General features: G+C 46.9%; 1 protein-coding gene, 1 long non-coding RNA gene and 1 pseudogene across 2 annotated transcripts in view; 1 reads left to right on the top strand and 2 right to left on the bottom strand.

The window, feature by feature from the left end:
* LOC116568088 overlaps nt 1-26,486 on the top strand; it is a 43,720-nt gene that overhangs the window by 11,550 nt on the left and 5,684 nt on the right. Inside the window, exon 3 of the long non-coding RNA XR_004276500.1 lies at nt 18,845-19,053. This is a non-coding gene — a long non-coding RNA (uncharacterized LOC116568088). The remainder of the gene's footprint in view (nt 1-18,844; nt 19,054-26,486) is intronic.
* ELOA (elongin A) lies at nt 39-14,217 on the bottom strand. Its single transcript, XM_032303570.1, has 11 exons — nt 14,001-14,217; nt 9,057-9,113; nt 8,118-8,224; nt 5,520-6,708; nt 5,041-5,155; nt 4,158-4,313; nt 3,954-4,051; nt 2,633-2,813; nt 2,201-2,312; nt 1,361-1,539; nt 39-440 (listed from the first exon to the last, which is right to left on the bottom strand). The coding sequence occupies exons 1-11, from the start codon at nt 14,151-14,153 to the stop codon at nt 379-381; spliced, it is 2,409 nt and encodes an 802-aa protein (XP_032159461.1). The 5' UTR covers nt 14,154-14,217; the 3' UTR covers nt 39-378.
* Nucleotides 8,627-8,748, bottom strand: LOC116568317 (annotated as a pseudogene).

Consider the following 26,486-nt stretch of genomic DNA (forward strand, 5'->3'; position numbering starts at 1 on the left):
ACCTAAAAAAAAAAAAAAAAAGAAAAAAAATACTGGGGTAATATAAATACAATCTGGGGGCAATATTTATTAATTAAAACTATGTCTTATAGTTTACAAAGAAGCTAATTAACAACAAAAGTATAATTGACCTTAAAATCCTCAGTAAGACTGAGGCTTCACATCTTCTTCAGAATTCTGAAGTGTTCTCCAGGCCAGGAGGCAGTGGCTGCGGCGCGCACAGGCTCACAGGGGCAACACCTGCGGGTCGGGCCGGGTTCCGAGACCAAATGGTGCCTCCAAGCAAAGGATCCTGGTCTCCTGTGGAAGTTCCATTCCCAACCCCCACTGTCCTGGTACTCCTCCCCGCCAGTTTCATCTCCCAGGCGAGTCCTCAGTTTATCGTCGAGAGAACCTGTTCTTGAAAGCTTTAATCGTCTTGGCCATCATTGGGGCAATTTCTGTGAGAAGAGAAATAGTTTAGACACACACTGTCAAGGCCAAGCCCTGCCGCTCCCGGCTCTGCACCAGCGGACAAGGGGTACGAGGTTCTCCTCTCCCAGCACAGCAGAAGAGCAGCACAGAGCTCGGCTTCCAGAGTGCCCACCGGACCCGAAACCATCCCCAGCTCTACCTGCGACCACTTCAGCAAGCCCTGGCTTGTGCAGTAGGCAGCAGAACTGGGATTCACTGCCTCCTGACTCTCACGGCCATTCTCAGACATAATTTCACTCTGCCTCACCAACACCCAAACCAGCAAAAGGCAGCCCTCTCAGTCGCCTCCACCCAGGGCAACAACAGGTCCGAGAGGAGCTCAAGGTAGAGCCCACCTAAGGACGCTGGCATGCCCTCCTAAATGATTCACCTGAGCACAGCCAAAGCTCACGCCAGGACCTCTACCCGCCCCGGGACACTGGTGTGAATACACAAGCCTGCTTTTAGGGGAGGAAACCCCCTTAGAGTACTGGACATAGTCTGTGGTAATAACACACTTAATAAAACACAAAATACATGCAACTAGATATAAAAAATAAATATTTGGAAGCTGGGGGTTATAGGTCATACACTCTCCAGAGAGAGGATCATTCAGCAGTTAACAGTAGTGGTTATGAACCCCATGTTATTGCCTGGTGAACAGACTTATGTTCTGGTTTAAAAAAAAAAAAAAGGCAGAGTGCCAAAATGAATATTCACTAAGATCGCTATCGGGAAGCTACTCGTGCATCAGGCACAGAGCGGGGGAAGGAGGCACCACCATTTAGAGAAGCTGCGGGCAGAGCCTCGCCCCGTTGAGCATACAGAGCAGGATGCAGTGGCCGGGACCCCAAAAGCCTCAAACAGCGGTTCTGAGATCCCTGAGCATGAAGCCCGAGTTACTTACTCTTCACAGTCGGCTTCCTAGGATCGTAGGAAACAGTGCTGAGCACGGGAGCCAAGTGGGCCCCGCTGGTGCTCGGGCCGTCGTAGGCCGGCTCCTCCGGGCTGGTACTGAAGTTGCTGCCACTGCCGCTGGCCGACGGGGCATGGCTGTTCCCCGAGGGGTACGGGGCCGGCTTGATCCTGCAACACAGCGCCAGCGGGTTAGGCCCGAGTGTGAGAAATCTGCCCTCCGCACCAGCAGCCTGGGGCTGGCCTGTCTGAGGAAGACCCCATCCGCTGGCTTTGTGCAGCCGACCCGCGTGCCCCAGCTTCTGATGGTGGCACAGAGAGGGCGGCATCCATCTGAAAGTGCTAGTGCGACTGAGCTCATGCAGTCTCGCAGCAGCATGCTCTACTCTTGTTACTTTTGTTTTCAAGTAATCTCTACCAAGTTCATGACCCCAAGATCAGGAGTCGTATGCTCCAGTGACTGAGCCAACCAGGAGCCCCAGGAACGTGGTTTGTTTAAATGGAGAAAGGGAAAGCCCAAGGGCGTGTCTCCCAGAAGCCAGGTCCTGATCTCCATTTCATCGTAACCCGCTGAGCAGCAGGAATAATTACTGGCCAACACTGCAGTCACAGGCCTGGGGTGGGCCGAGGTTGGGGGGAAGGTGGGGAAGGCGGGCATTGTCAAGGGCTGAGCTGGCCAAGGTCAGCCTCCAAAATCCACTCCGCAAGGCCATGCTCTCACCCCAAAAATGAATCACTTCCTGCCCCTGGACTGCCTTGAAGGGCCAAATGACAAGGTCCTGGGCTCTTTTCCCCCGAGCACACAGAAACTCGAAAGCTGCCAAGAGCTTACCTAATTTTCTCAGGCACAGCTGCTCCTCCGGTTCCAAACTTCTCCTGTCTCCGTCGAACATCACGAGGCGGTTTGGCCACAGAGTTGACAAAGGCCATCTTTGCTTGTCGGCCTGATGAGAAATAGGGACATCAGTACCTCCTTTTTGAGTGGAGATGCTGCTGTGGTTTTACTGATCTATGCTATTAAGAGATAAAGGCTCTTCAGGTGCCCCCAAAGCCAGGGGATTATTAACCCTGAAAATCCCTCTAGATAGTATGTGTGGTGGCAGAAGATACAGCTTATCCCTGCCCCATTTCTGCACAAGCAAGACAGATTTAGGACCTGGAGGCTACCTCAGCCCGGCCTGCTAAGGCCCCGCGGTCAACAGGAGCCCAGGGCTCCATGTTTCACCAGCCCGCCCCGCCCTGCCGGGGTCCCCTCGCCCATCACCTTTGGGCTTATTGGCATGTGCAGATCTGATATTCTTGGTCAGCACTCGCAGCCGCTGCTCCCGGGCATCCTGAAGCCGCAGGTACATCTCCCGCCATGACTCATACTCTTCAGGCCTTTCTTCCTTAAAGTCTCGGTGACAATGAACTTTCCATAATTGATCTGTTTCTTCAATTAATACCTATAATCAGAACCAGGGCATCATTTATATGCAAGCACTCTGACACAGCCCTTTTCCATCTTAATCACTTCGGGGTGACCACCTTCCTCATGGTTTTTTGGTCTTCACAGTAGTAGTGTTGTATTAAAATAAACTATGGTTCTAAAAAAAAAAAAAATCACCGTATTTAAGAACTGTTAAATGTGAACTGTGGGTGCTATACTGGCTGCTTCTGGGGGCTGTGGGGTGAGAGAAGACAATTCCTTTAGGAAACCATGACAGGGAGGACTGAGATGATGACACATCCAAAATGAGCCCTAGAACTGGAGACAGCCCCCTAAAGCAACCAAATGACTGTGTCCCAGCACAGTCAGAAAGACATTTGGTCACACCGGGATGTCTCTAGGAGACTCCTAGCAAATCTGTGTTTTCTTTCTTCTTCTTTTTTTTTTTTTTTTAAAGATTTTATTTATTTATTTGACAGAGAGAGATCACAAGTAGGCAGAGAGGCAGGCAGAGAGAGAGAGAGAGAAGGAAGCAGGCTCCCCACTGAGCAGAGAGCCTGATGCGGGACTTGATCCCAGGACCCCGAGATCATGACCTGAGCCGAAGGCAGCGGCTTAACCCACTGAGCCACCCAGGTCCCCCTTTCTTCTTTTTTTTTAAAGTTGGGAGGGAAGGGGACAGAGGCAGATAGAGAATCTCAAGCAGGCTCCATGCGTAGCACAGAGCCCGACATGGGGCTCGAGCTCACATCCCTGAGATCATAATGTGAGCTGCAATTAAGAGTCGGCCGCTCAACCAACTGAGGCACCAGGTGTCCCTGTGCTTTTATATTCACCAGACGCCTGTCCCTGGTTCACAAAGCTCTGTCCTTGCCCTGGCTCCCAAGGCTGTGCTGCCCAAATTCTCTCCTGCCCTCTGTGACTGAGCAAGGGAAGGGTGGGCAGTGTTTCTCTGTTCCTTTTGAAGCCCATCTTGATTGGATGCCAGGAGCAGGTGCTAAAAATAATGCATGTTGCCCGCAGGCAAACCAGCCTGCCCAGAATAGTGAAACAACCACTGCTGCCTGCCCTTCACCCACTGCAGACTCAGAGGCAAGGCTAGTTCTGGAGACACGGGCCAGAAAATGGCCTTCCCTGTCCCAAACAGGATACTCACGTGGTTGTACTCCTCTATGCGGTATAGCTGATCAGGCGTACACCTCTCCAAAACAGGTTCAAGAACAGAATACGGGACACCACCCACTTCAAAGATTGCTGCAGAAAATCAAAGATGAAAGTGTTGAATATTGGCCAAGCAACCCAATGGTGAGGTCCCAGTGCCACAATGTATTTAAGAGCAGAATAAAAGCAGGTGACTTACAATCGATGTTGTTCTTAAGTACCCGGATGCATTGCTGGTGCAAGGTCATCATTTTGGGGAGATAGGCACATTTGGAGCCAGAATACACCTGCATCTTAGAATTCATTCTTCGTCCAGTGAATCCAGCTTCCTCCTCTTCCTGGGGTGAAGACAGCGCTACAGGGCAAGGAAGACAGGACTGCACGTTACAAAGGGCACTGAGCTCTGCAGGGAGAGCTCTCTCTCTCGCCCTTCACGGCTTCCCAGTGCCCTTTCTCAAAGGCAACCAATGCTACCAGTTCTGTGTATTCCTCCAAGTCAGTGCAAAAATAAACAAATGTGCATTTTATTCCATTTTCACCAATAACACCCACTGTCCTTGTTCTTCATTTACCGTATTCTAGAAATCATCCTTTATCAGACAAAGTCTGTCCACACTTATCACAGCTGTAGAGGAGGCCACTGTGTGGATGAACTATAGTGATTGTCTCTTGCTGAGGGACACTTAGGTGGCTTCTAATTCTTGTGCTCAGAACTTTTTTTTTTTTTTTAAGATAAAAAGCTCATACAGAACGTAATAAAGGGCAGCTAGTAACAATGCAGCTAAGATTTACCAAATGTGGGAAAACCCAAGTTAAGAGCTTTACCAGCATCATCACTTTTAATCCACTGAACAGACTTGTGAGGCAGATACCATTACCGTGCCCACTCCTAGCACATGAAACTGAAGTCTAAGGAAATTATTACCCCAGTTCATAGAACCTGTAGAAGCCAGAGCTGGGATTTAAACCCAAGCCATCAAACTCCAGAGCCGGGGAGGCTATTAAGTGCACCAAAATCTTAGGATATCGTGAATAAATAGTTAAAATCTTTTTCCGGTTAAAGAAGGATGCAGAAGATTAACCTTTTCGCTTTGGCGGGAAGGAGGACATCAATTCCAGGGTAGGAAGTGGCCGGTAATTGGCCTGTATCATGGGTAATGGGAGGTCTGGCAACACTGGCAAGGCGTCCATGGGGACCTGCAAAGACAAGACCAGTGAGTGGACAGCCCCTATTTAAGAGCACAGCTCTCTGCCTTACAGCCCATTCCCAGCCGTGCAGACGAGGCGGACAACTTCACAAGCAGACCCAGGCTGGAGAGGGGCTGCCCACTAGGTCTGATACCACGGAAGGCAGGAAGTGGAGAGACAGGCCCAGCATGATAGAACAAATGCAGGAAATACGCACCTTGGCGGCTAGCTGCCCTGCCAGAGAGGCCTGGAAACTGAAATTCAACAAGCCACGTAAAAGCCAGCCAAGCTGAACAGAGGCGGGATAGGTCCTGGGAGCTCTACAGGGCCAGAAGCTCCAGCTGGGACGCCACCAAGTGGCCGAAGGGCTTACCTTTTTCAGCTTGGCTGAATTGGCTCCAGCTGGCTGAAGTTTCTCTGACTTGTTTTCATTCACTTTAGGTAATTTCTGAACTGAGTCCAAGTTTTTATTCGTGCTTTTCGAATCATTTTTTTTTAGTCCTTTTTCTCCAGGAGTGGTGGCTGAAGTTTTCACAATCTTTTTCTTTTTCTTCCGGGGCTGGTCATAGCTGAGGTATGACTCAAAAGACATAGTAGGCTGCTCAAATTCATCCTCCATCTCTGCCTCCTCGACCTTGGCGAGGGAGCCCACAGACTTTCTGTCTGAATGAGAAGACTTTACTTTCCCTTCTGAAGTCTTTACGTTGTTAGAAATCCGGTCTTTCGTCTTGGGAGGCGGGTCTCCCGCCCCCTTTCCTATGTCTAAGCTGTCGAGACTCTGCTTGTTTTTGTCCGTTTTGGTTTTCTCTGCATCTTTGTGCTTTGGCTTGTTTTTCAGGTGGTTGTCTGAGGCAACTTCCAAGGGTGGCAAAAACTTCTTCTTGGAGCTGCCCTCTTTCTCCTTCTCTTTCTTGCCTCCACTGGAGGGCGGCTTCTCCTTTGTGCTATCCCCGGAGAGTGGCCTTCGGTTTTCCTCTTTGGAGATGGCCTTGTGTGATTTCTCTTTGCTCAAAGATAACTTTCCATCTCCCCTAGCATCCACTGGACGTTTTTCCTTAGAAGATCTGTGCTCCTTGTTCTGACTCACGGCCCCTTTCCCGTGGGAATCCCCCACGTGTCGGTCCTGACTAATCCCTAGTCTGTCCTGAAAGGCATTACTATGGCCTTTCCCAGGTTTCTGGTGTGGAACAAAGGGCTCGTGGTCCTCCTCCAAGGATCTGTAATGGTCCATGGTCATCTGATGGGGACTGGCAGACGATGGAGGGGACTGAACATGGCCATAATCAGAAGATTCGTGGTCTGAAGAATAAACCGGTGAGACTCTATGGCACCTCTTTCTCTCATCTCTCCTCTCTGGAACGTGGGACACTTTGTGAGTTCTCTCGGGTTCTGAGAGTTTTCTGTGTTTTTTCTGCCTGTGATCAGGGCTATAGGATTGGCTACTGGAGGCTTTCCAGTTTTCCTGGTCGTCTCCCTCTATCTCCTCCTCCTTCTGAACTGCTTCCCTGGGGCGCTTTCGGGAATGGCTCTTCTCAAAGTCCTGTTCATCGGGCTCAGTGTTTCTACAATTAAAAAAAAAAAAAAGTAAACAGAGCAGATATAAATCTCAGTGTAATCCTTGTTCAGAGGACAAAGTCACAGAACCTGAACTCACAAAAAGAGATGAAAAGGATGCAGAGTTAGAAACAAGGTCTTGGGAAGAGGATGAATGGATCCTGCTCAAAGATACTCAACTAAGGTTTGAGACTGGGAAAACTCAAATAATTAAAAAAACAGAAAATGATGCGTTTAACTGCAGGACAAAAAGATCGAGTATCTTTTTTTTTTCCCTTAAGATTTTATTTATTTGACAGAGACAGACACAGTGAGAAAGGGAACACAAGCAGTGGGAGTGGGAGAGGGGGAAGCAGGCTTCCCGATGAGCAGGGAGCCGGATGCGGAGCTTGATCCCAGGACCCTGGGACCACGACTTGAGCCTAAGGCAGATGCTTAACAACTGAGCCACCCAGGTACCCCAAGATCAAATATCTTGAGGACATGAAAAATGTTTAAAAAATTTTCAACACAGGGGAGCCTGGGTGGCTCAGTTAGTTAAATGTCTGCCTTGGGCTGAGACCATGATTCCAGGGTCCTGGGATCAAGCTCTGTATGGGGCTCTCTGCTCAGCAAGAAGTCTGCTTGTCCCTCTGCCCCTGCTCATGCTCTCTCAAATAAATAGAATCTTTTAAAAAATTGGAAAAAGAGAATTTCAACATGGGGACATATTTAACTTGTTACCTAAAAAAAGGAGTGGTTGTTTATATAGTTTGTTCACAACTATATAAAAATGTCTTTTACAAAGAGGGTAGGGGGCCTGAGTGGCTCAGTACATTTAGTGCCTCCCGTCAGCTCAGGTCATGATCCGTGGGGTTCTGGATCAAGCCCCAAATCCAGCTCTCTGCTCTCTCAAATAAATAAAAATCTTAAAAAAATAAATTTAATTAAAAATAAATAAAAAGAAGGTAGAAAGAAACATATCAAAATGTTAATAATGCTTATGTTTGGATGGCAGAACTGTAAGAAATTTTTATTCTAATTTCTATTTTTTTATATTTTTTAAAATCCTGTAATGATCACTGATTACTTTTATAATCAAGGCAAAATAAATATTTTATTTATTTGTTTTTAAAGATTTTATTTGTTTTAGAGAGAGTGAGAGAGCATGAGCAGGGGTGGAGCAGAGGTGGAGCAGAGGGAGCAGAGGGAGGAGCTCTCCAGCAGACTCGTGCTGAACACACAGCTGGAAAGACACGGGGCTCAATCCCAGGACCCTGAGAGCATGACCTGAGCCGAAACCAAGAGTCAGACACTTAACGGACTGAGCCACCCAGACACCCCCAAAATAAGTATTTTAAATAAGAAGGGTCTATAAACACTCCAGGTACCAGATTTAATCATGAAGCTGAACAAACCTACAGAATACTGTTCTCACCGTTCCACAGGAACCAGTTTCTTCCACTGGGCCACCAGATCCCTGGCGAAACTTCCAACATGCTCGTGTTTTCGCAAGCTATTTACTGTTTTCCCAACTCCGGTCTCCTGCAGATTTGACAAAAGAATTGTTACAGGGTTGTAGAACTTCGCTCAACAACTTTCTAAGGAAATAAGGCCCCTTGCTTGGAGAAACTCCTTCCTAAAACATACCTTGCAAGTCTTAGTACAAAATTACTTTGTGTTTATGCCTCAAACCTCTAATGACACACAGTAGCAAAGCACACCAACCTCAGAAGTGGAAAACAGTATACTAAAACACTTCTACAACTATAACAATAAATAACAAGAGTGAATCCAGCAGGTGTCAGGCACTGATCGGAGAGCTTCTGCATACAAATCTCACGAGTCCTCACAGTAACTCTGTGAGGCAGGAATCTGGTCTGTTTGACATGGAAGAACAGCCTAAAGTCATAGAACTTGGATCTGAATCCAGGACTAGTTGATGCCAAAGCTAAATTTTTTTAAAATTTTAAGATAAAATTCATCATTTTAACCACTTTATTTTCAATTAGCAGTAATCACACCGTGGATAAACCTCATTGGCTGTAATACCGTCACTGCGCAAAGCTCACTTTAACCTTTTTAAAGTATATAGTTTATTGGTTTCCAAGACACAATATTGCACAACGATGACTACTAGTTCCAGAACATTTCCATAACCCTAAAAAGAAATGCTGTTCCTCCCCACTTCCCCCACCCCTTACCACCCGTCTATGGATCTGCCTATTCTGGACATTTCACCTAAATAGAACCGTACAATATGTGGCCTTGTGTCTGGTTTCTTTCGCTTTCAAAGCCCATGCTTTTAAACTTATTGTACAATCTCTCCAGTGGGAGGGGGACGGAATATAGTTATATAATATCTAACACTTCTTACCGCAAGAATGTCTACTGTAATAGGCAAGGTGGAGAGTTTCTTCAAATATTTCAAGAGCTGCAGAGAGAATAAAATAAATGTTAATTTCTATAACCTCATAATCATTCACTGGAACAAATAATAATACGATGGTTAAGTGCTTACTGAGTTCTGTGTGTTGTACAGTAATAAGTATGATTATTATCTCTATTTTACAAGCATTCAAACAGGCTCAGAGAAGTTAAGTTACTTGCCCCAGGATGCAAGAAGGGCCAGAGGTCCTCAGGTCTGTGGCTTTAGATTCCCCGCTTTCAACTACTATGTAACATCGGGGAGGAGATGAAGGGTGAGGGGTGAGGGGAGGTAGGACTTAGAGACCCAAACCTACCAACTCTAATAAAAGTCATCAACAACTATCATTGCTCCAGATGAGACAGAATTTCTGAGAAACATGTTAATTTAGGGAAATCACCTGTGGACCCACCACAGAGGAAAGTGAAAAGGAGAAGAGGTTTCTCTAGGAAAAGGGTGTCCTGTTTCCAGGAAGAGTCACAGTTTAACAGAATTGGGGTTTGTTTTTGTTTTTGTTTTTATTTTTTTGATACAAGTGGGAATTTCAAGACCAATTTCAAGTTGGCGGAATCAGAGGTTTGCTGGTACAAATTGTGAACACAAAATGTCTGGGTAGATTAGAAAAGTGATCTGGGATTGGCCACATTTCCTTTCTAGAGTCGTAAAACTAGGTCAAAATCAGGAGTGCAGAGCTGTTGAAATAGAGTTCCGGAATCAGAGACAGGCTTCAGTTTGGTCCTATCATCTCCCTGCTGGTGATTTTGTGCAAATCATTAACCAGCTTGAACCTCAGTTACTTCATCTGCAAAATAGGAAATGATCCTGTCTCTTTACAACTTTACAAGCTGTGAGGATTCAGAGTCAAACCACGTGCAGTCCTTGGCCATAGTGCCTGGAACACTAGAAAAGTTCACTAAAGTTTTTTTTTAAATACATGATTATTAATCATTTCATTCATCAACTGTGAGCTCTTCAAATGTCTACCCTTGATCATCACCCAGACAGTCCCCAACTAATTCCTACTTACTCCATTCCTACCCAAAGTCCTGACTGGCTATGCCTCTTTTCAGGAAATGTTTACATGTGTAGAAACATACTTACCATTCAAGGAGTGGTGCAAAGTACAAATAGTTCAAAACAGATTAACTGTGACTACTTTCACATTTAAAGCACTAGATAACAAGATCTGTTCTTTTTCCATGTGCAGCCTGGGCTACAATTAGTATGCCATATTGCTATTAGGTGGAGTAGCAAATATGTTTTTCTGGTCATTCTACTTCAATAATTACTGAACTTCATCTCTAGGCAGAGCAATTGGATCACAAGTGATAATCTCGTTTGGCTGGGAACAAATGAGAAGCCAAGTAGTATATCCAGGGAGTTTCACCTTCATAGTTAAATGAAAATTATCCTCCACTTCAAATCTGATCACCACCACCAACCAACTCAGGATAAAATGTATGTGTTTCTTGTCACTCAAGCTATGGATGCAAAAATGAACGCCAATTCCTTTTCTTAGAGGAAAATTTAGGATCACTGTAAAGGTTAAAAATGGCTGATTCCGCTAATGCCATTCCCTGGAAGGCATTTATAGACTACCTACTGAGTATCTGTGACTATGCTAAGTTCTTACATGCGTTACCTTATGTCATCCTCATTAGCCAATTCGATAAAGTGGATATTTTTCTCCCCACTTCAGATATTGAAAAAGCCCAGTAAGGTTTGGTAACTTGACGAATGAGTTAGTAAGTCAGGTGTGTCCACGACAGCATGAACTACAAAGACGGGAGAAACATCCAGCACAACACTATCCTTAGAAAACAGGAAAAGAAAATAGAACAGGAGCTCATGTGCCTGGAAACAAAGCAGAGGAGCTCTTCCTCAGTATTACACTGCTGGATGGTTTAGAGTCCACAGAGTAAAGGAGGTCACCATGGGACTCTGTCCCAGGACCTCTACAAAGCCAGCATTTAAGGAGGGGCCAAAAGTCATGGAGGAAGTGTTCATCTCAAAGCCCAACACTAATTGGAAACATAAATGCTGCCTTTCTACTTTGCTTTGAGTTAGTGAGGGGGACTTGAAAGCAGACAAAACTAAAACCCTAGAGATTTCAAAGTGACTTAGCACAACATAAGAGAAAAAAGGCTTCAGAGCCTCTCTATTTTCAAAGAGGTTCAAGAAAGTCCAAAGCAATAACAAGGTAAAAGCACTGTGCGCATCTTCAGGTAGGTGGGAACTTGCTGTTATCAAACCAAGGGACCAACTGCAGAGTTTGCAAGAACTGCTAACAGCTCATTGAGAAATGCCAAACATTGGCATGGTACACGCTCAGGAATCTCACGTGTCCTTTGCACTCCTTCAACCCAAAGAGCAAAAGATGTTCATAATGTTGACCCCTTATTCTCCACTTGCTATCAAACTGTGTTCCTCCTAGTTTTCACATTCAAAATATAACACAGGGCAAGTAACTCTACCACCCATAAAAACTGGTTTCCAATTAAAGAGTAGGAGCCAAGTGACCCTGGTCTGATACCTTTTCCCCAAGTAAGTCCAGATCATTGATGGACTTCGAGCTAAAACAAAGTCACAGTTAAATGCCGACACTTAATGCAAGGAAATCCACGAACATAGGTCTGAAATCAACCCTTTGGCTAATAATGGTTTGAAATCATGAGTTAGTTGCAAATTCATTACTGCCATATAATCATCTTGTAATTTCAAGAACAACCTGTGGGAGCTTGTTGGGTTAAAACAAGGCTGAGAAGAAAGCCGGTGTGCCAGCTTGCAGTCTTCCCTCTGCAGTTAGCTCACTTCTGAATGTCAACTACTGTGCTCTTTGCAAAAACGATCTCCCAACATTTTCTCATCTTCATAACGCAAAACCAGAAGTTTAGGAGGATTTGCTCCCTGGCAAGTGAAAGCCCAAGCAGTCATAATGATCACTAATAATTCAAGTAGGATGAAATCCCAACGAACCTTTTCCTAATTTGAAATCTCATGCACATCAATTACTAGGAAGACTACTTCAAAATTTAAACTGTAATGGGAAAATGACTATAGATACTACCTGATCCTTTTTTTTTTTTTTTAACTTCTAGTATTAAAGACCAGACTGGTAGGGGAGGGAGTAGAACATAATACTGCTTTAAGGTTTTAAAAATCAGTCACAAACCTACAGTGTTAAGGAAAACCAACCAGTGCTCAAAAATAATGACTACTGGGATGCTGGGTGGCTCAGTCATTTAAGCGACTGCCTTCAGCTTAGGTCATGATCCTAGGGGCCTGGGATCAAGTCCTGAATTGGGCTCCTCACTCTCCAGGGAGCCTGCTTTTTCCTCTGCCTGCTCTGCCTGCTGTTCCCCCTGCTTGTGCAGGCTCTCTCTCTCTCTCACTTTCTCTCTGATAAATAAAATCTTTTAGAAAAAAAGTAATAACCATTTATTAGATTCCACAAAGGGTTATTGTAAAAAGAAACTTGTAAATGTGTCTGGCTACTAGGTACTGGAGCTGCAATGAAATATATAACAAAGAATGAAAAGTATTTAAGTTTTCAGATTTAAAACTAAAATGGCTTCCTGAAGAAGTGGCTCTAGTTATACACGAGAAGAGTTAAAAAGTGGCCTGATGGTGAGATGCTTTGCACAGCCTTTAGAAGTGGAGGGGGAAAACCTCATCTATGACAGGCTGGGAACAAGGTGAAGAGAGAAAGGAGCCCTTCAGGAAACAAACAAACAAACAAACAAAAACCCTGTAAAGATTGGTGATTAATATCAACGGAGCACTTCCTATAAGCCTGGCCTTCCCCCTCTGACTTGGGTTCTAGGAAGAGGCGAGTGAGCTGTTTAAACAGATGGAGCAAAAAAACGTCCATGTCTGGTAAATGGATGAGAACTCAAATCTCACCGCCGCTTCACCTCGTCTGGCTCCCTCCATTACTTCCTCTTCAGAAGGCACGCTGCGGCTCAGAGATCCAACTCTCTCCCAAGTGCACACTGAGCCAGAGTGCTCCCAGAGAATGTCTAACACCTAAGTGTTTTCACCAGTGTATTTCGGTAAAAGAAAAAATTCTTAACATCCAGACACCGAGAAGCTGGATAAAACAAAGTCGGGAAGGAAGAGGAAAGCGTTCAACTTAACAAAAACAGTTAAAAAAAAAAAATTGGAGGACAATTAAAAATGGTTGCCCATCACTCGCAGCAACGAGAAAAGGTAGCTCTTACCTTTCTATCAAGGCCGAAAAGAAATCGAACTGCAACTTCTAACCTTTTTTGTTTCGGTTGTTCCGACTGCAACCCAAGTTTTAAGGTGTACGTACAGCTAGGGGACGTGAGGTTTATTCTGTTTTGTTCTGAAAGGGATCTACTGAGAAAGCGAAAAGGTCCACGTTCCGCGATCAAGTCGGAAAGCCCTAAAAACGTCTCTCCGAGACGCAGGACCGCACTCCGAGCCTAGACTCCACCGGAGCACAGCAGAACCCGCTCCCTCTCCTCGGACGAACATCCGAAGACACCAAGCCAGCAAGCGCGTCTCGCAGGGCGAGGACCAGCTCCAGCGGGCTCGCCCGCGGGAAGCAGCTGGCCCGGGACGCCGAGGGAGCGGCTCCGGGGGCCCGGGAGGCCCGCCGCGTCCGCACGGGGCGCGCCGCAGCCGCCAGGAGCCCGCGGGCGCCCCCATCCCGGGCCCGCCGGGAGACCCCCGACCCCTGGCCCCGCGCGGGCAGCGGCCCATGGCCGCGAACTTGCCGACCCAGGCCGCAGCCCGGCGGGGCCTGGCTCCGGGTCCGAGCCCCCGCGGCCCCGGCCGGTCGGGAAGGGGCCGCGCCCGGGCCCGCGACCGTTAGGGGGCCGCGCCGCGGCCAACGCCCGTCCCGCTCCGCGCTGCGCACTCTCTCACCTTCTTCGGGTCCGGGTTCGCGGCCAGGCGCGCCTGCAGCTTCTCCACAACTTGGAGCGCCGACTCCGCCGCCATCGCTGTCACTGGCGCGGCCTCCTCGCCGGAACTGGGCTCGCGTCGCGTCCTCGGGCCGCAGCTCCGCCCTCCGTGCATCCCCGGCGGAGACGGAAGCGACTGGCCCCTTCCGGGCCTCGGCGGCGGCGGGGCGGGGCGGGGGGCGCGGGGCGCGGGAGAGGGAGGGGGCGACCGGCTGCAGGCCCCGCCCCCAGGGCCGGGGGAGGGGGGTGTCGGAGGGTGGGGGACCGGGTTCTCGGCGGCCGCTCGCGAGGAGCTGGGACGCGTGGTGCGGGCGCGCCGGCTCCGCGCTAGCCGCTGCCGGACCGCGCAGCTTCGGTCCTCGGCGCTCGGAGCTCACGCCGAGCGGACCTCGCCGCGGTCAAGACCGAATGCGGCCCCCGCGCCGGACACTGGCTCTATCAGTCCTGCCCTCGCCACGCCCTGCCCCCCACCTGTCAGCGGGTCTGGGGTCCGCCCGCCCGCAGGGAGCGGGCCGAGGGGAACCGCAGTGACCACCCTGGCGGAGCGCACGGAGCGCCAGTGGCTGGGCTGTCTTATTTCACCCTGAGCGCAGCCCGATGAGATGAGTTCTGTTGTCCCCGTTTTACAGATGAGGAAACAGGCTCGGGAGCCCCAGTTAACCTGTATGTGGTCACCCAACGGGAAAGAGATGAACTTGGAATTTGAATCTAAATGGTTTAGGTCCACTGTGAAGGCCCATCTCTGAATTGGCCCATCTCTGATATTGAGGGCCAGAAGGAGAAAGGAATTTGTCAAAAGTCAAACAGCCTAGCTGCGTGAGATAACAGTGAGCCTGTGTCTATGTGTCTCACTTTCCCCCAGAATAGTGTCGGTACATAGGTGCCAAATAAAAACATCTTGAGTGAACGGATGAATGACTGTTTCCTCTGGAGCACTAGGGCCCGAATCACACCAGCCCAAGACATCATCCTAGAAGCACTAAATAATACTATAATTACTAGTAAAAGAACAAGGAAACAGTTGAAAACTAAAAATGTCAGCATTGATTACATCTGGATTAATTAGATCAGATTAGATCCTAATCCAATCTCCAGCAGCAACTTGGCAATGTACTTAGCCTGACCTCTCACCCTCTAGCCCAATGAGGGAAAAAGCCCAGAGATTCTTCCAGATCCCAGTTATGGGCAAAGGGGGGGGGGAATATATATATATATGGTAGGCACTCTCTCTCTATATATACATATATAGTTTCTTCGAATGAGCTTTCATTCACTCACGATGCCGAGAAGCCCTCCCAGCTGTGCTCCCACCCCTCAGCCTGGCATCCCTCCCTCTGCAACTGACCCCTTTCAGAATCAACTGATCCTTCTGTTTCTCAAGTGCAGTGACCAACCTGTTCGGTATTAAATCTGCTGCACAGCACAACAGAGATGATATAATCAATACTGGATAAAAAGTCCATACAAGATTAATGACCACCCACTTGATGCCCTAAGACTCAATCGTGGGGTGTAACAGAAAAGACATCAAATTCGGTGTGAGGAGACTTGGATTCTGGTCCTGGTCCTCGAGTCTCCCTCTTCTCCACAGCAAATGCTTTTATATTTTAAATTCCTTCCATTTTGAAAATGTACAATTGGTGTAACGAAAAAAAAAAATACAAAAAAAAAACCCAGGCCGATTCTTGAAGCAGAATTGCTGACTAACCGACCTGGCATATACTCGGAGCACATGGAACATTTTGCGCATGTTACCTAGGGAGATCTCAACAACCAGACTGAAAAGAAACAACGCATGCTGCTAGGGATGACTGGGGAGGGTGCACCCCACTCCTCTGCCCCGTCTGTGTCAGCCCAGGCCAGGCTTACCTGCAAAGTAAAGAACTCTTGCGCTTGAATATATCAATACTTCTCTGGTTAGTAAATTATGTGTCATTCTGATTAAAGAGAAAGTTTTGAACCTGTCCTAAAAATGGTATTCTGCATATGTTCACTAGGGATTACCATTGCAATCCTTGGTTTATACAGGGTGTTGAACACCAGAATGAGGGGCGCCTGGGTGGCTCAGTGGGTTAAAGCCTCTGCCTTCAGCTTGGGTTCTGATCCCAGGGTCCTGGGATCGAGCCCCACATCGAGCTCTCCACTCAGCAGGGAGCTTGCTTCCTCCTCTCTCTCTGCCTGCCTCTCTGCCTACTTGTAATCTCTGTCAAATAAATAAATCAATCTTAAAAAAAAAAAAAAAAAAAACCAAAATGAGTTCCCTAAAGTCAGAGGCTATTTTGTCCATCTTAGATCAGCAACACCCAACACACAGGTGACATTCCATGAAGGTTTGTTGAAAACTGAACTAATTATGATTAAACTAAGACCAGCCCAGATTATTATCTGAAAACTTTTGGGGTACTCCCTAGCTCTCTTACCTATACTATAGATCCCCCGTGAGAGGAATTAAAAGACCCATCTTATTCTGCCCAGAAGGCAATTTAAGGTTATACTGTGGGAGAAAGATGGGAATCTTCTGCTAGGCACACTTTGAGTTTTTGCAACAAGTAGGGTCTGCTTTTATAATGAAAATATATTTTTTTAAAGATTTTATTATTTTTAAGTCATCTGTACACTCAACGTGGGGCTTGAACTTACAACCCCAATATCCAGAGTCATATGCTCTACCAACTGAGCCAGCCAGGTGCCCCATCATGAAAATAACTTAAAGGTATTTTAATTTTGGAAAAGAGCAATTTCGGGCTGACTGGTACTGGAGTCATTTAAAACACTGAAAAACAAATACACAAACAAAAACACCCAAATATCCTGTCCTCAACAGCAGAGAGGAGTCCTTGCCTTTCATGGAATGGTTAGGGGAGGTTCCATGGGCTGAACCGTGTGTTGAGGGAAGACGACTGATGGATGGAGGGCTCGCCCTTGCACCTCTCCTGTTCTGGGTCCTGCCACTCTATCTTACTAGGGAAGCAGCATCTGAGGTTGGCTGGATGGTGAGTGTAAAGGATGGAGGGGTGACGCTCGGTGACAACCTGAGCCCCAGTTCCCAACTCTAGAAGTGCTAACAGTGGCTCCCGGTCAGGTTCCCTACATTGGCAGAGACTGTTTCCTCCTACTTTATATATTTCGTGTGAAGTTTATTAATGTGTTATGTTAAGCAACTGGTATACAGTAGGGTTCCCCCCCTTTTTTAAAGGAGCAATTATTGGGGGAAATTCATTGCTTTGGTTAAGAGAATATTGCATTCTGCCGTAAAGGAGAATATAAAACCCTCCATCTGGGCAGTTTCATTCTGCACAGCTGTAGCCACTGTTTTCTTCCCCAATGGCTCATTTTTTTCTGAATTGACTACACTCATCTTTGTTCCACATCCTTCGAACATGCTCAGTTGGTTATGTACTTCGGGATGGCATCTTTCTTGGTTTCACAGGCTGGATCTGCCTTCCTCAAATACAGCAATGCAAGTGGAGAGCCCCCTCCAGGAAATGGTCTAAGATTGGAAATCCACACCTCTCACAGACTGCCTTGAAGGTGGATTAAACCCTCCACTAACAATGTAAGAATACCAGGCCCAGAAACTCTCTGAGGCCCTCTGTCTACGAGGGCTGAGCAGCATTCTGTAATGGCCTTGGAGAGCAGTCCGCGGAGACTCTGTATTTCCCAGGAAAAGAAACTACCCTAAAAAATTTAAAGTAACATGTATATACTTTGATATTTTTATACAGTATGAATTTATATAAACTGTATCTAGGTAGTAGCCTAAATGCCTCTTCTTAGCTCTTGATTTTTGTTAGAGCATTTATCGCAATTTGAAATTACCTAATTTAGGGCTTCATGTGTTTATAATCTCTTCCCATTGTGTAAATTCCATGAGGCATTGCTGTGGCTGAAACAGTACTTAGAGCACAGTAGGCACTCAGTAAATACTGACAGAGCGGCATGCAAGCTTCACCTCCCAGCACCACCGTCTAGTAGATTGAGATTGTGTATGAACATACCTGGCAGAGAACTATCGACCAATAATGTCATCTTTATCAATCCTCACAATACTTTTCACAGAAGAGGACACTGGTGCTTAGGAAATGTAAGTGCGCCTGTGCCCTCAGCCCCCGGAACTCAGAATGTGGTTGCAGTCTTTGCTGAAAATGCCCTTGGAAGGAAGTTGTTCAAAAATATGTACACCAAAGGCAGTGGGCCTGGAACTGCCAGGGCCGGACACTACAGAGAGAAAGGGGAGGAGGGCAGGCGGTGAGGAAGGAGGAACACTGACTGGATTAAGTCTGGATTGATTAAATTATAAATAAATAAAACCCACTGGGTTAAGTAGAGATTAAGAAGGCAGCGCCACGCCGCCACGGCAGGGTGGGGCTGGGAGATCTGCTCCTCGCCTTCTAGGTGGGTGGGCCCAGCTCTGTGTTACTCTTACACCCGCCACCCGCCAGCAATCTTGTGAGGCTTCTTCAGGAGGGAGAAGGCAAGGCTCCAAGAAGCTGAGCAACTAGCTCGAACGTGGTAAATGACACACCCCACATGGGCTCTGCTTAGCTCCAAAGCCTACCCTGGCCTGCCTACGTGTCTGAATACCTAATGCTGGTCACCTCTCCTCCATCCCTGACTCACTCCCTGCCCCTGGTTCCTTATCAGTTAACTGAGGAGAGCTGATCAAAGCGACGGCAACGATGATGATGATAAAAATCCAAATTCTTGGCACTTGCAAAATGCCAGGTATTATGCTAAACAATTTGCATGAACTATTAACTTTATCCTTATTCCTACAACAGATCTCATGCACTCTCCATTTCACAGATGAGAAAACTATGGATTTAGACCTACAAAAGGTCACAGAACGTGTAAGCCGCACTGTCAGGCGTCAAAGCCATGTTTGTCCTGCAACAAGGCTCAAGCTCTTTGACCTCACGGCCCGTCGCGAGAGAAGCCACCTGGGAAGACACCATCCAACTGACACACTTCATTCATTCAATCCGCCATTCATTCAATCAATGAATTTAGATTTGGTAAGTATGCTGGAGTGGAATGGGAAGGAGGAGATGCATTTTGATGAGGAAGGCAGATTAGGAAGGTCTTAGAGGCCATGTACAAGGAATTATGTACAAGTAAAATACAAGGAATTTGTATTTTACTGTAACCTTTCGAGGATTCAAGGTAGGAGAGTGTTAAGACCTATAAATTAAGTATTTTAACACTGTAGACAATGTGCCAAGAGTTAAGGACTACAATTAATCGGATATTGTCCTTTAAAACAAACTCCTCAATCCCTTTTAAAAGTCACTCAAGGGGCACTTGGGTGGCTCAGTGGGTAAAGGCCTCTGCTTTTGGCTTGGGTCATGGTCCTGGAGTCCTGGGATGGAGCCCCCCATCGGGCTCCCTGCTCAGCGGGGAGCCTGCTTCCTGCCCCCCTGCCTGCCTCTCTGCCTACTTGTGATCTCTGTTTGTCAAATAAATAAACAAAATATATATTTTTTTAAAAAGTCACTCAAAAAAATAAATAAAGTCACTCGATTGGGGCACCGGGTTGGCTCAGTTGGTTAAGTATCTGCCTTTGGCTTAGGTCATGATCCCTGGGTCCTGAGATCAAGATCGAGCCCCACATCAGGCTCCCTGTTCAGCAAGGAATCTGCTTCTCCCTCTCCCTTTGCCTGCTGTTCCCCCTGCTTGTGGTCTCTCTCTCTCTCTCTGCCAAATAAATAAATAAAATCTTTAGGGGAAAAAAAAAAGCGCCCCTCAATCAGAAACCTTATCTAATCACCCTATATAAAATAGCACATGCACAGATGCACACACACATCTGTCACTATTTTCAAAAAACTTACATCTACCTGGTATACTTGTATATAGTGTCTCTCTTTCTCTACCCTTAGAATATAAGTTCCATAAAAGCAGGGACTTGTGTTCACTGCTTTACTCATTACCACCTAGAATAGTGCCTGGCACACAGCAGTCAATAAATATTGAATGAATAAGTAAGAAAGGTACATTATACCTCCCCTAAAATACAGTCTACATTTGTCCAGGCTTGTTCCTCTCCTCAATGCTGTATGAATGCTGGTTTCTATTCTCACCACTCTACTGGAAACAACTTTTCTAAGGTCACCAGTAAAATCCCAGTTGCAAGCTGTTTTTCTGGTAGCAGACCTCTCTGCTACATACAGCTGACATCAGGGATTTCTCTTCTCTGGGAAACGCCACGCTATGGGCTCCCATGACACTTCTCTCTCCTGCTTCTGTTCCTTCTCTGTCTCCTTAATGGTCTCCTTTCCCACCACTTGTCCCTTAAATGATGTAGTTCCTCTGGGTGTAGTACTGGGCCTGCTACTTTTTTCATACTATAGTCTGGGTGTTCTCAACCTCTCTCATGGTTTCTACCACTCTCTATAGGCTGGTCACTCTCAAATCTATAGGTTTAGTCTCAAACTTTAGAGTGCCCGGATGGAGTTCTGAATTTGTTGGGATGGGCATTTCCTCCTGGATGTCCCCCTGCATGGCCCTATGACTCAGCAGATTCAAGGTGGAAATTGCCATTGCCTTAAACCTCCCATCCTCGCCCTTCTCCTCCTAAGAGCTCTTGAGGCAGAGATGACTTAAGAGCACCATTGCCCCCTGGAAACTCCAACACTCCTCTGCAGGGGAGGGCAGAGACCTGTTCTCAGACTGGGAGGATTTGTAGCAAAGCACAGCCACCCTAGCTACTCTACCAGAGGGCTTACACTGTCAGCTTCCAGGACTGTCTGTACCCAATAGCTCTGTTCCAAAACCTCACCCTGCTGTTTGTTGGGTATCTCAACTACAAGATGTACAGAAGTGACCTTATCCACCCACCCCCTTCTAAATTTGCGTTTCACCACATCTACAGCTGGAACCACCATCTACCTTCAGTCTTCCAGGCTAGACATTTCAAAGCCATTAAAAAAATATATGTTATTTATTTATTTGACAGACAGAGATCACAAGCAGGCAGAGAGGCAGGCAGAGAGAGAGGAAGGGAAGCAGGCTCCCCGCTGAGCAGAGAGGCTGATGCGGGGCTCGATCCCAGGACCCTGAGATCATGACCTGAGCCGAAGGCAGAGGCTTTACCCCACTGAGCCACCCAGGTGCCCCTGAAAGCCATTCTTGATTCCCCTTTTCTCTCCTACCACATCTCATTAAACACAGTGATTTTCATTCCCAAATGTTTCTTGATTCCATCCTCTCCTCAAAATCCCTGCCATGGTCTTTCTTGGGCTCTTAAATGATGTCCACTCTCTCAGACTTTCCAGCGGCAAACTTCTCTAACGACAGTAGAGACCTCTCTTGGCGGGGGACAACTTTTAGGCAGAGCACGGCAGGCAAAACGATCTAGCAAGAGTTTTGTTTTCAGAGCTTCTTTTTCTGTCAAATGATTTATACTTTTTTTCCATCTTGACATAAAGTTTCCTTTTTTTTTCTTTTTAAAGCTTTTATTTATTTATTTGAGAGAGAGAGGATGAGCAGGGGGAGGGAGAGGGAGAAGCAGACTCCCCACTGAGCAGGGAGCCCGATGCGGGACTCTACACTATTTCTTTTCTCTGTGCCTCTGCCCGAGCCAGTCCCTCCACTTGCACACCCACACACTCTTAAGACTCAGGCCGCCACCTTCAGGAAACCTCCCTGCCGTCGGTCCCCCAAGGCTGCTGTGGTGCTCCTCGTCAGTCTTTCCCTAACACGGTCAGCTTCTCTGTCCCCATGTTTGCATCAGTCTCTCCTGCTAGCCTGTGAACTTCTTTGGGGCAAGAACTGGGATTTTTGTTTTTGTTTGTTTGTTTTTTAGTTGAGTCCAATAGCCTCTCCCTAGCACACAACAGACCCTCGACTAAGCTGTAGTTAACTGAGTAAGGGAATGAATGAATATGGACCAGGAAGAGAGGGCTAACTGCACTGGAGGGCCAAAGGAGGCTTCAGAGAGGGACCATTTAATCTAGCTCTTGAAGGAGGAGATGGAAGGAATTTGCCAGGGGGAGAATGAGTGGAAGAACACTCCCGGAGAGACAACAGCAGGTATAAAGGCACTGGGGTTCTGACAGAATCTGCAGTAGTGGAGGAAACGGAAGCATGGCTTGCGTGGAGGGTAAATGAAGGAGAGCCAAGGGAAAAGGCAGTGCTCACGGGGTACTTCCCCTTTGCTTCAATCTTGACCAAGACACCCTGAAATTGATAAACACATCCACGGCTACTTCCAGTGGTATTGTGAGAGGGCCTATTCTTCTACCTTAAAAACAGAAAACAGGTCATCTGAGCACAGGTGCAAAACCAGCCACACAGAACACAGAACCACCATGTTCAAACCAGCATGACCTCCAGCCATACAGAACCACTGTGTTCAAACCAGCGTGACCGCCCTGCAGCCCTCAAGGAACGTACTCTCTAGAGAAGTTGTTATGTATGTAACCAAGAATCAGAGAAACTGCCACCACAGAGACCAGGCTTGATCAGCAAATCAAATATTGGAAGACCACTCAGGGGAACAGAGATGCCTAAGACAGGTTGGCTGATTCAGAGTCACCCATGGGCCTAGATTCCTCCCTGCCAGGTAAGAGGTCCCGCTGACCTGGAATGAGGGAATACTAGTTACGGTAACAACACCAGGAAAAATCAAACGGGAGACATAGTATTATTATTATTTTTTTAAAGATTTATTTATTTATTTATTGGACAGAGATCACAAGTAGGCAGAGAGGCAGGCAGAGAGAAGTGGAAGCAGGCTCCCCAGTGAGCAGAGAGCCCAATGCGAGGCTCGATCCCAGGACCCCAAGATCATGACCTGAGCTGAAGGCAGAGGCTTTAAACCCACTGAGCCACCCAGGCGCCCCGAGACATAGTATTATTAACATAAGTGAATGCTTTATATGCTTTCTCTTTTGTTGTTGTTGTTTTGTTTTCTCATTCAAAGGACAGCCTCATGAGTCAGGTTATTACTGTCCCCATTTTACAGAAAAAGAAACTGAGGCTTGGTGAGTTAACAGAAACCACTGGCAATGGAACCCAGGTCTCTGGCTGTGAAAACAATGTCTTTTCTACTTCACCACAGACAAGGCTTCACTCTGCCTGAGCGATGAAGGAGGGAGAACCCTCTGTGTGGTGGGGAAAGGGGCACATTCAATTCCGGGTGTTAATGGGAAACACCAACTCCTGAGGGAGCACTCACCTCTCAGCCTTATTATCCTCAGGCTCCTGTTAGGATAGTTTCTATGCTAATGATTATCAGAGATCCAATCTTGTCCTCTCTCAAGTGCCAATACTCCTTTCAAAAGATACTTCCCTAATCACTAAAAGAATCACAGCTCCCTTAGCAGCCGTCAGTTCCTCTTTTTACTTTCTGGTCTTAACGGGCAAGACACAGATAAGTCTTTCTCAGTCTGTTTTCTCCTCAAAGCAGGGGAGTTATACTTGTCGAATAAGTTGATAGCTAAATCAATAATACTTGTGTCAAGAACAGCAAAATAAAGAAAGAAATATCATGCTCTTGAAATAGCCCTTGAGGGCGCCTGGGTGGGTTAGTCCATTAGGCAGCTGCCTTTGGCTCAGGTCATGATCCCAGGGTCCTAGGATCAAGCCCCGCATCAGGCTTCTTGCTCAGCAGGGAGCCTGCTTCTCCCTCTGCCGCTCCTGCCTGTGCTCTTTCACTCTCTCCCTGACAAATAAATAAAATCTTAAAAAACAAACAAACAAACAAAAAGAAATGGCACTTGATTCATTCAACTCTTTAGTGAGTCCCTACTCTGCGCAGTGACTGTGTTTGGTGCTGGGTGTCCTAAGATGGACAAACAGACCCCAACCTACACAAGGAGTCCCGTCTAGCAGGTGTGATGTTATTCAAAAGAAAAATTCCATGAGGGAAGCTCTGAATCTATCAGCAGCTAGAAGACAAGCCAAGGACTCAAAACAAAAATTCTACTGAGGAAGAAGAAACACCTACAGATACATAAAAAAGATGATCGATCGTAGCAGTAATCCAGGAAATGCAAATTAAAGCCACAATGAAATGCTATTTCGAGCCCAGCGGAGTCAGTACCTGATGGGAATGGTAGGCTGGCAGACCTGAGGTGACGGGACGGGACGGTGAACGTGAGCAGGCACCGAAGGAGCACGGGGAGAGCAGGCACTCGGTCACTATTTTGCCAGCCTCAACACAGGAAAGCTAGAGTGGAGACGGCAAACAGGAAGCTCCAGGGCTATGTACAACTGGCCGCCATATTTTGTTTGCCCTCACTGAGTTTACAACATCAACATTTGCCAAGAGGAAAAATCAGAGAATTTCACAACTTCTCTCCAAAAATGGTAAAATCTGGCAGGTCTTGGGCCAGTCTCCACCAGGTATGTGCCGGAGCTGAGTAGCGGCAGAAGTCTGCCTTCTCACCGCATCCCCACTAGTCCCTCAGCCTCTGGCACTGGGGCTGCTGGGCCCACTTCAGTTACTTTGAGCTCTGAAAGCACTGAATTGTGCTCCCCCTTGACTGGAGATTTAATGGGATCCACTCTCGGGGACAGAATCCAGAGACTGGGATTACCAATTCTGCAACGGGGCCAGGAATTGGAGCCAGAGACAACTTCTTCAGCGAGATATTTACTTACTACTATCCCAAATCCTTACAGCTTTGCAGGAAACCAAGGCTCAGAGAAGTGAAAAAATTGCTCAATGAATTGCAAAGCTGGGATGCAAACTCAGGAATCTGATTTAGGGTTTAAACCCTGTTAGGAGCTGTGCAAGAATTACATCATTTAATTCTCACTTCAACTCCGTAAGATGGGGACAATCATGATCTTTATTTGACTTAAGAGAAAATGAAGCCACAGAAAGGCAATGACTTGTCAAAGGTCACAGAGCTAGTAAGAAGAATGGGGCTGAGCCACAAGGCCTCCCTGTAGAGCCCGAATCTCAGGGCTACATGAGCAGGTTTCTGGAGCTTCGGGGGATCACGTCCCTGCCTCCCAAGTCTCACCAGTTCAGTCTTCGGGATCACCACTGCTCACAGGTCAGTGCCTGCCTTTCAAGACAGAAACACTTTGTGTTTGCCTTTACTACTAAAAGGGGACACCGCATACCAACCTGCAGCGGGCTGTCTGCCGTAACACACCACGGAGCACTTTCCATATCGGCATCGGTCCATCTCAGTGGAAATACGGTGAATTATTTAACTTAGCTCCTTATGAGCACTTAGGTTGTCTCCCGTTTCTTCTTATTTTATTAAATGATATAGTAAACACCCTGCTCACCTGAATTTGTGTACACTTGAACATTTATTTCTGTAGGATAATTCCAAGCAGAATTATGGGGTCAAGGTCATGCCTATATAAGATTTTGGTAGACGTTGTCAAGTTTCCCCCCAGAAAGGCTATCGACGTACATTCATTCCCACCAACAACGTATGAGAGCCTGCTTCCCACGCTCCTGTCTCCACCGGGTATAGCTCTCCGTTGCTTTCTCTGCACCACACTCAAGCTGCCTCCCTACGGCTGCCTTGTCATTTTTGTAATCAGTTCAGTTTCACCAGTATGATTACAACTATAAAAGGAGCAAAACAGAATCATCTATGTGTAGTGAAACGGGGGAGGGGTGCAGGAAACACACCAGAACAAGGGCGGCGACTGGATTACATAAATCTGAACGGATTAGACTTTTTTCCCCAGTATTTTCCAAATGTTCTTGCATGAGGTTTGCTTAGATGACAATAGGGGGAAAACTTCTCCCTTGCTTCCCCCTTATTAATTTTTTAAAGAAAAGAGGCCCAGAGTGTGTCTTAGGGATGGCATGGAGGAGAGGAGCTAGGGATTGCTCCCTGTGAGCAGGATTTTGTGGAAGAAGTGTCATCCCCTCGCCTCAAGTGGACAGGATGGGTAGTGACCATGGTGAAGAAGAAAAGGAAGTGGCTGGAGCTATACTCAAGGCCTGAGGCAAGAGGAAAGAGATTAGGAAAAGCCTAGAGCTTAACAGTCACTCAATGTTAAATCACACTTAACATTATTCACCTAAATTGCCCAAGCCTGATGTCAGTGGCCTGTCCTAGATTCTTACCCAACCCCCCACCCCCAGCCACCAGATCCTGCTGACTCTATCTTCCTAGACTCTCTCCAAATCCACTTGCTTCTCCCATCTCCTTGAGTTGAGGCTCTTATCCTCTCTCACCTGGATCACCAAAATAACCTCTCAACAACCACCACCTTGGCCCCTAGCCCCATTCATTTCCCACAGAGCTGTCATTTCAGAGCAATTCTAACATACAAATCTGGTTTTGGGTAAAACCCTTCCCTATGGCCTGCAGTCCTGATTCTCGGTCCCGGCTACACATTAGAATCACCTAGGGAGTTTTTCAGATGACCCCAAGGAACCAAGTCCCCATATGCTGAGACTCAGACTAAACTGATTTGGGGTGGGTCCAGATTTTTAGTTTTGTAAAACCTCCTCCCAGGTGATTCT

Source organism: Mustela erminea, chromosome 10, assembly GCF_009829155.1.
Source record: "Mustela erminea isolate mMusErm1 chromosome 10, mMusErm1.Pri, whole genome shotgun sequence".
In the NCBI taxonomy this organism is placed as follows: Eukaryota; Metazoa; Chordata; class Mammalia; order Carnivora; family Mustelidae; genus Mustela; species Mustela erminea.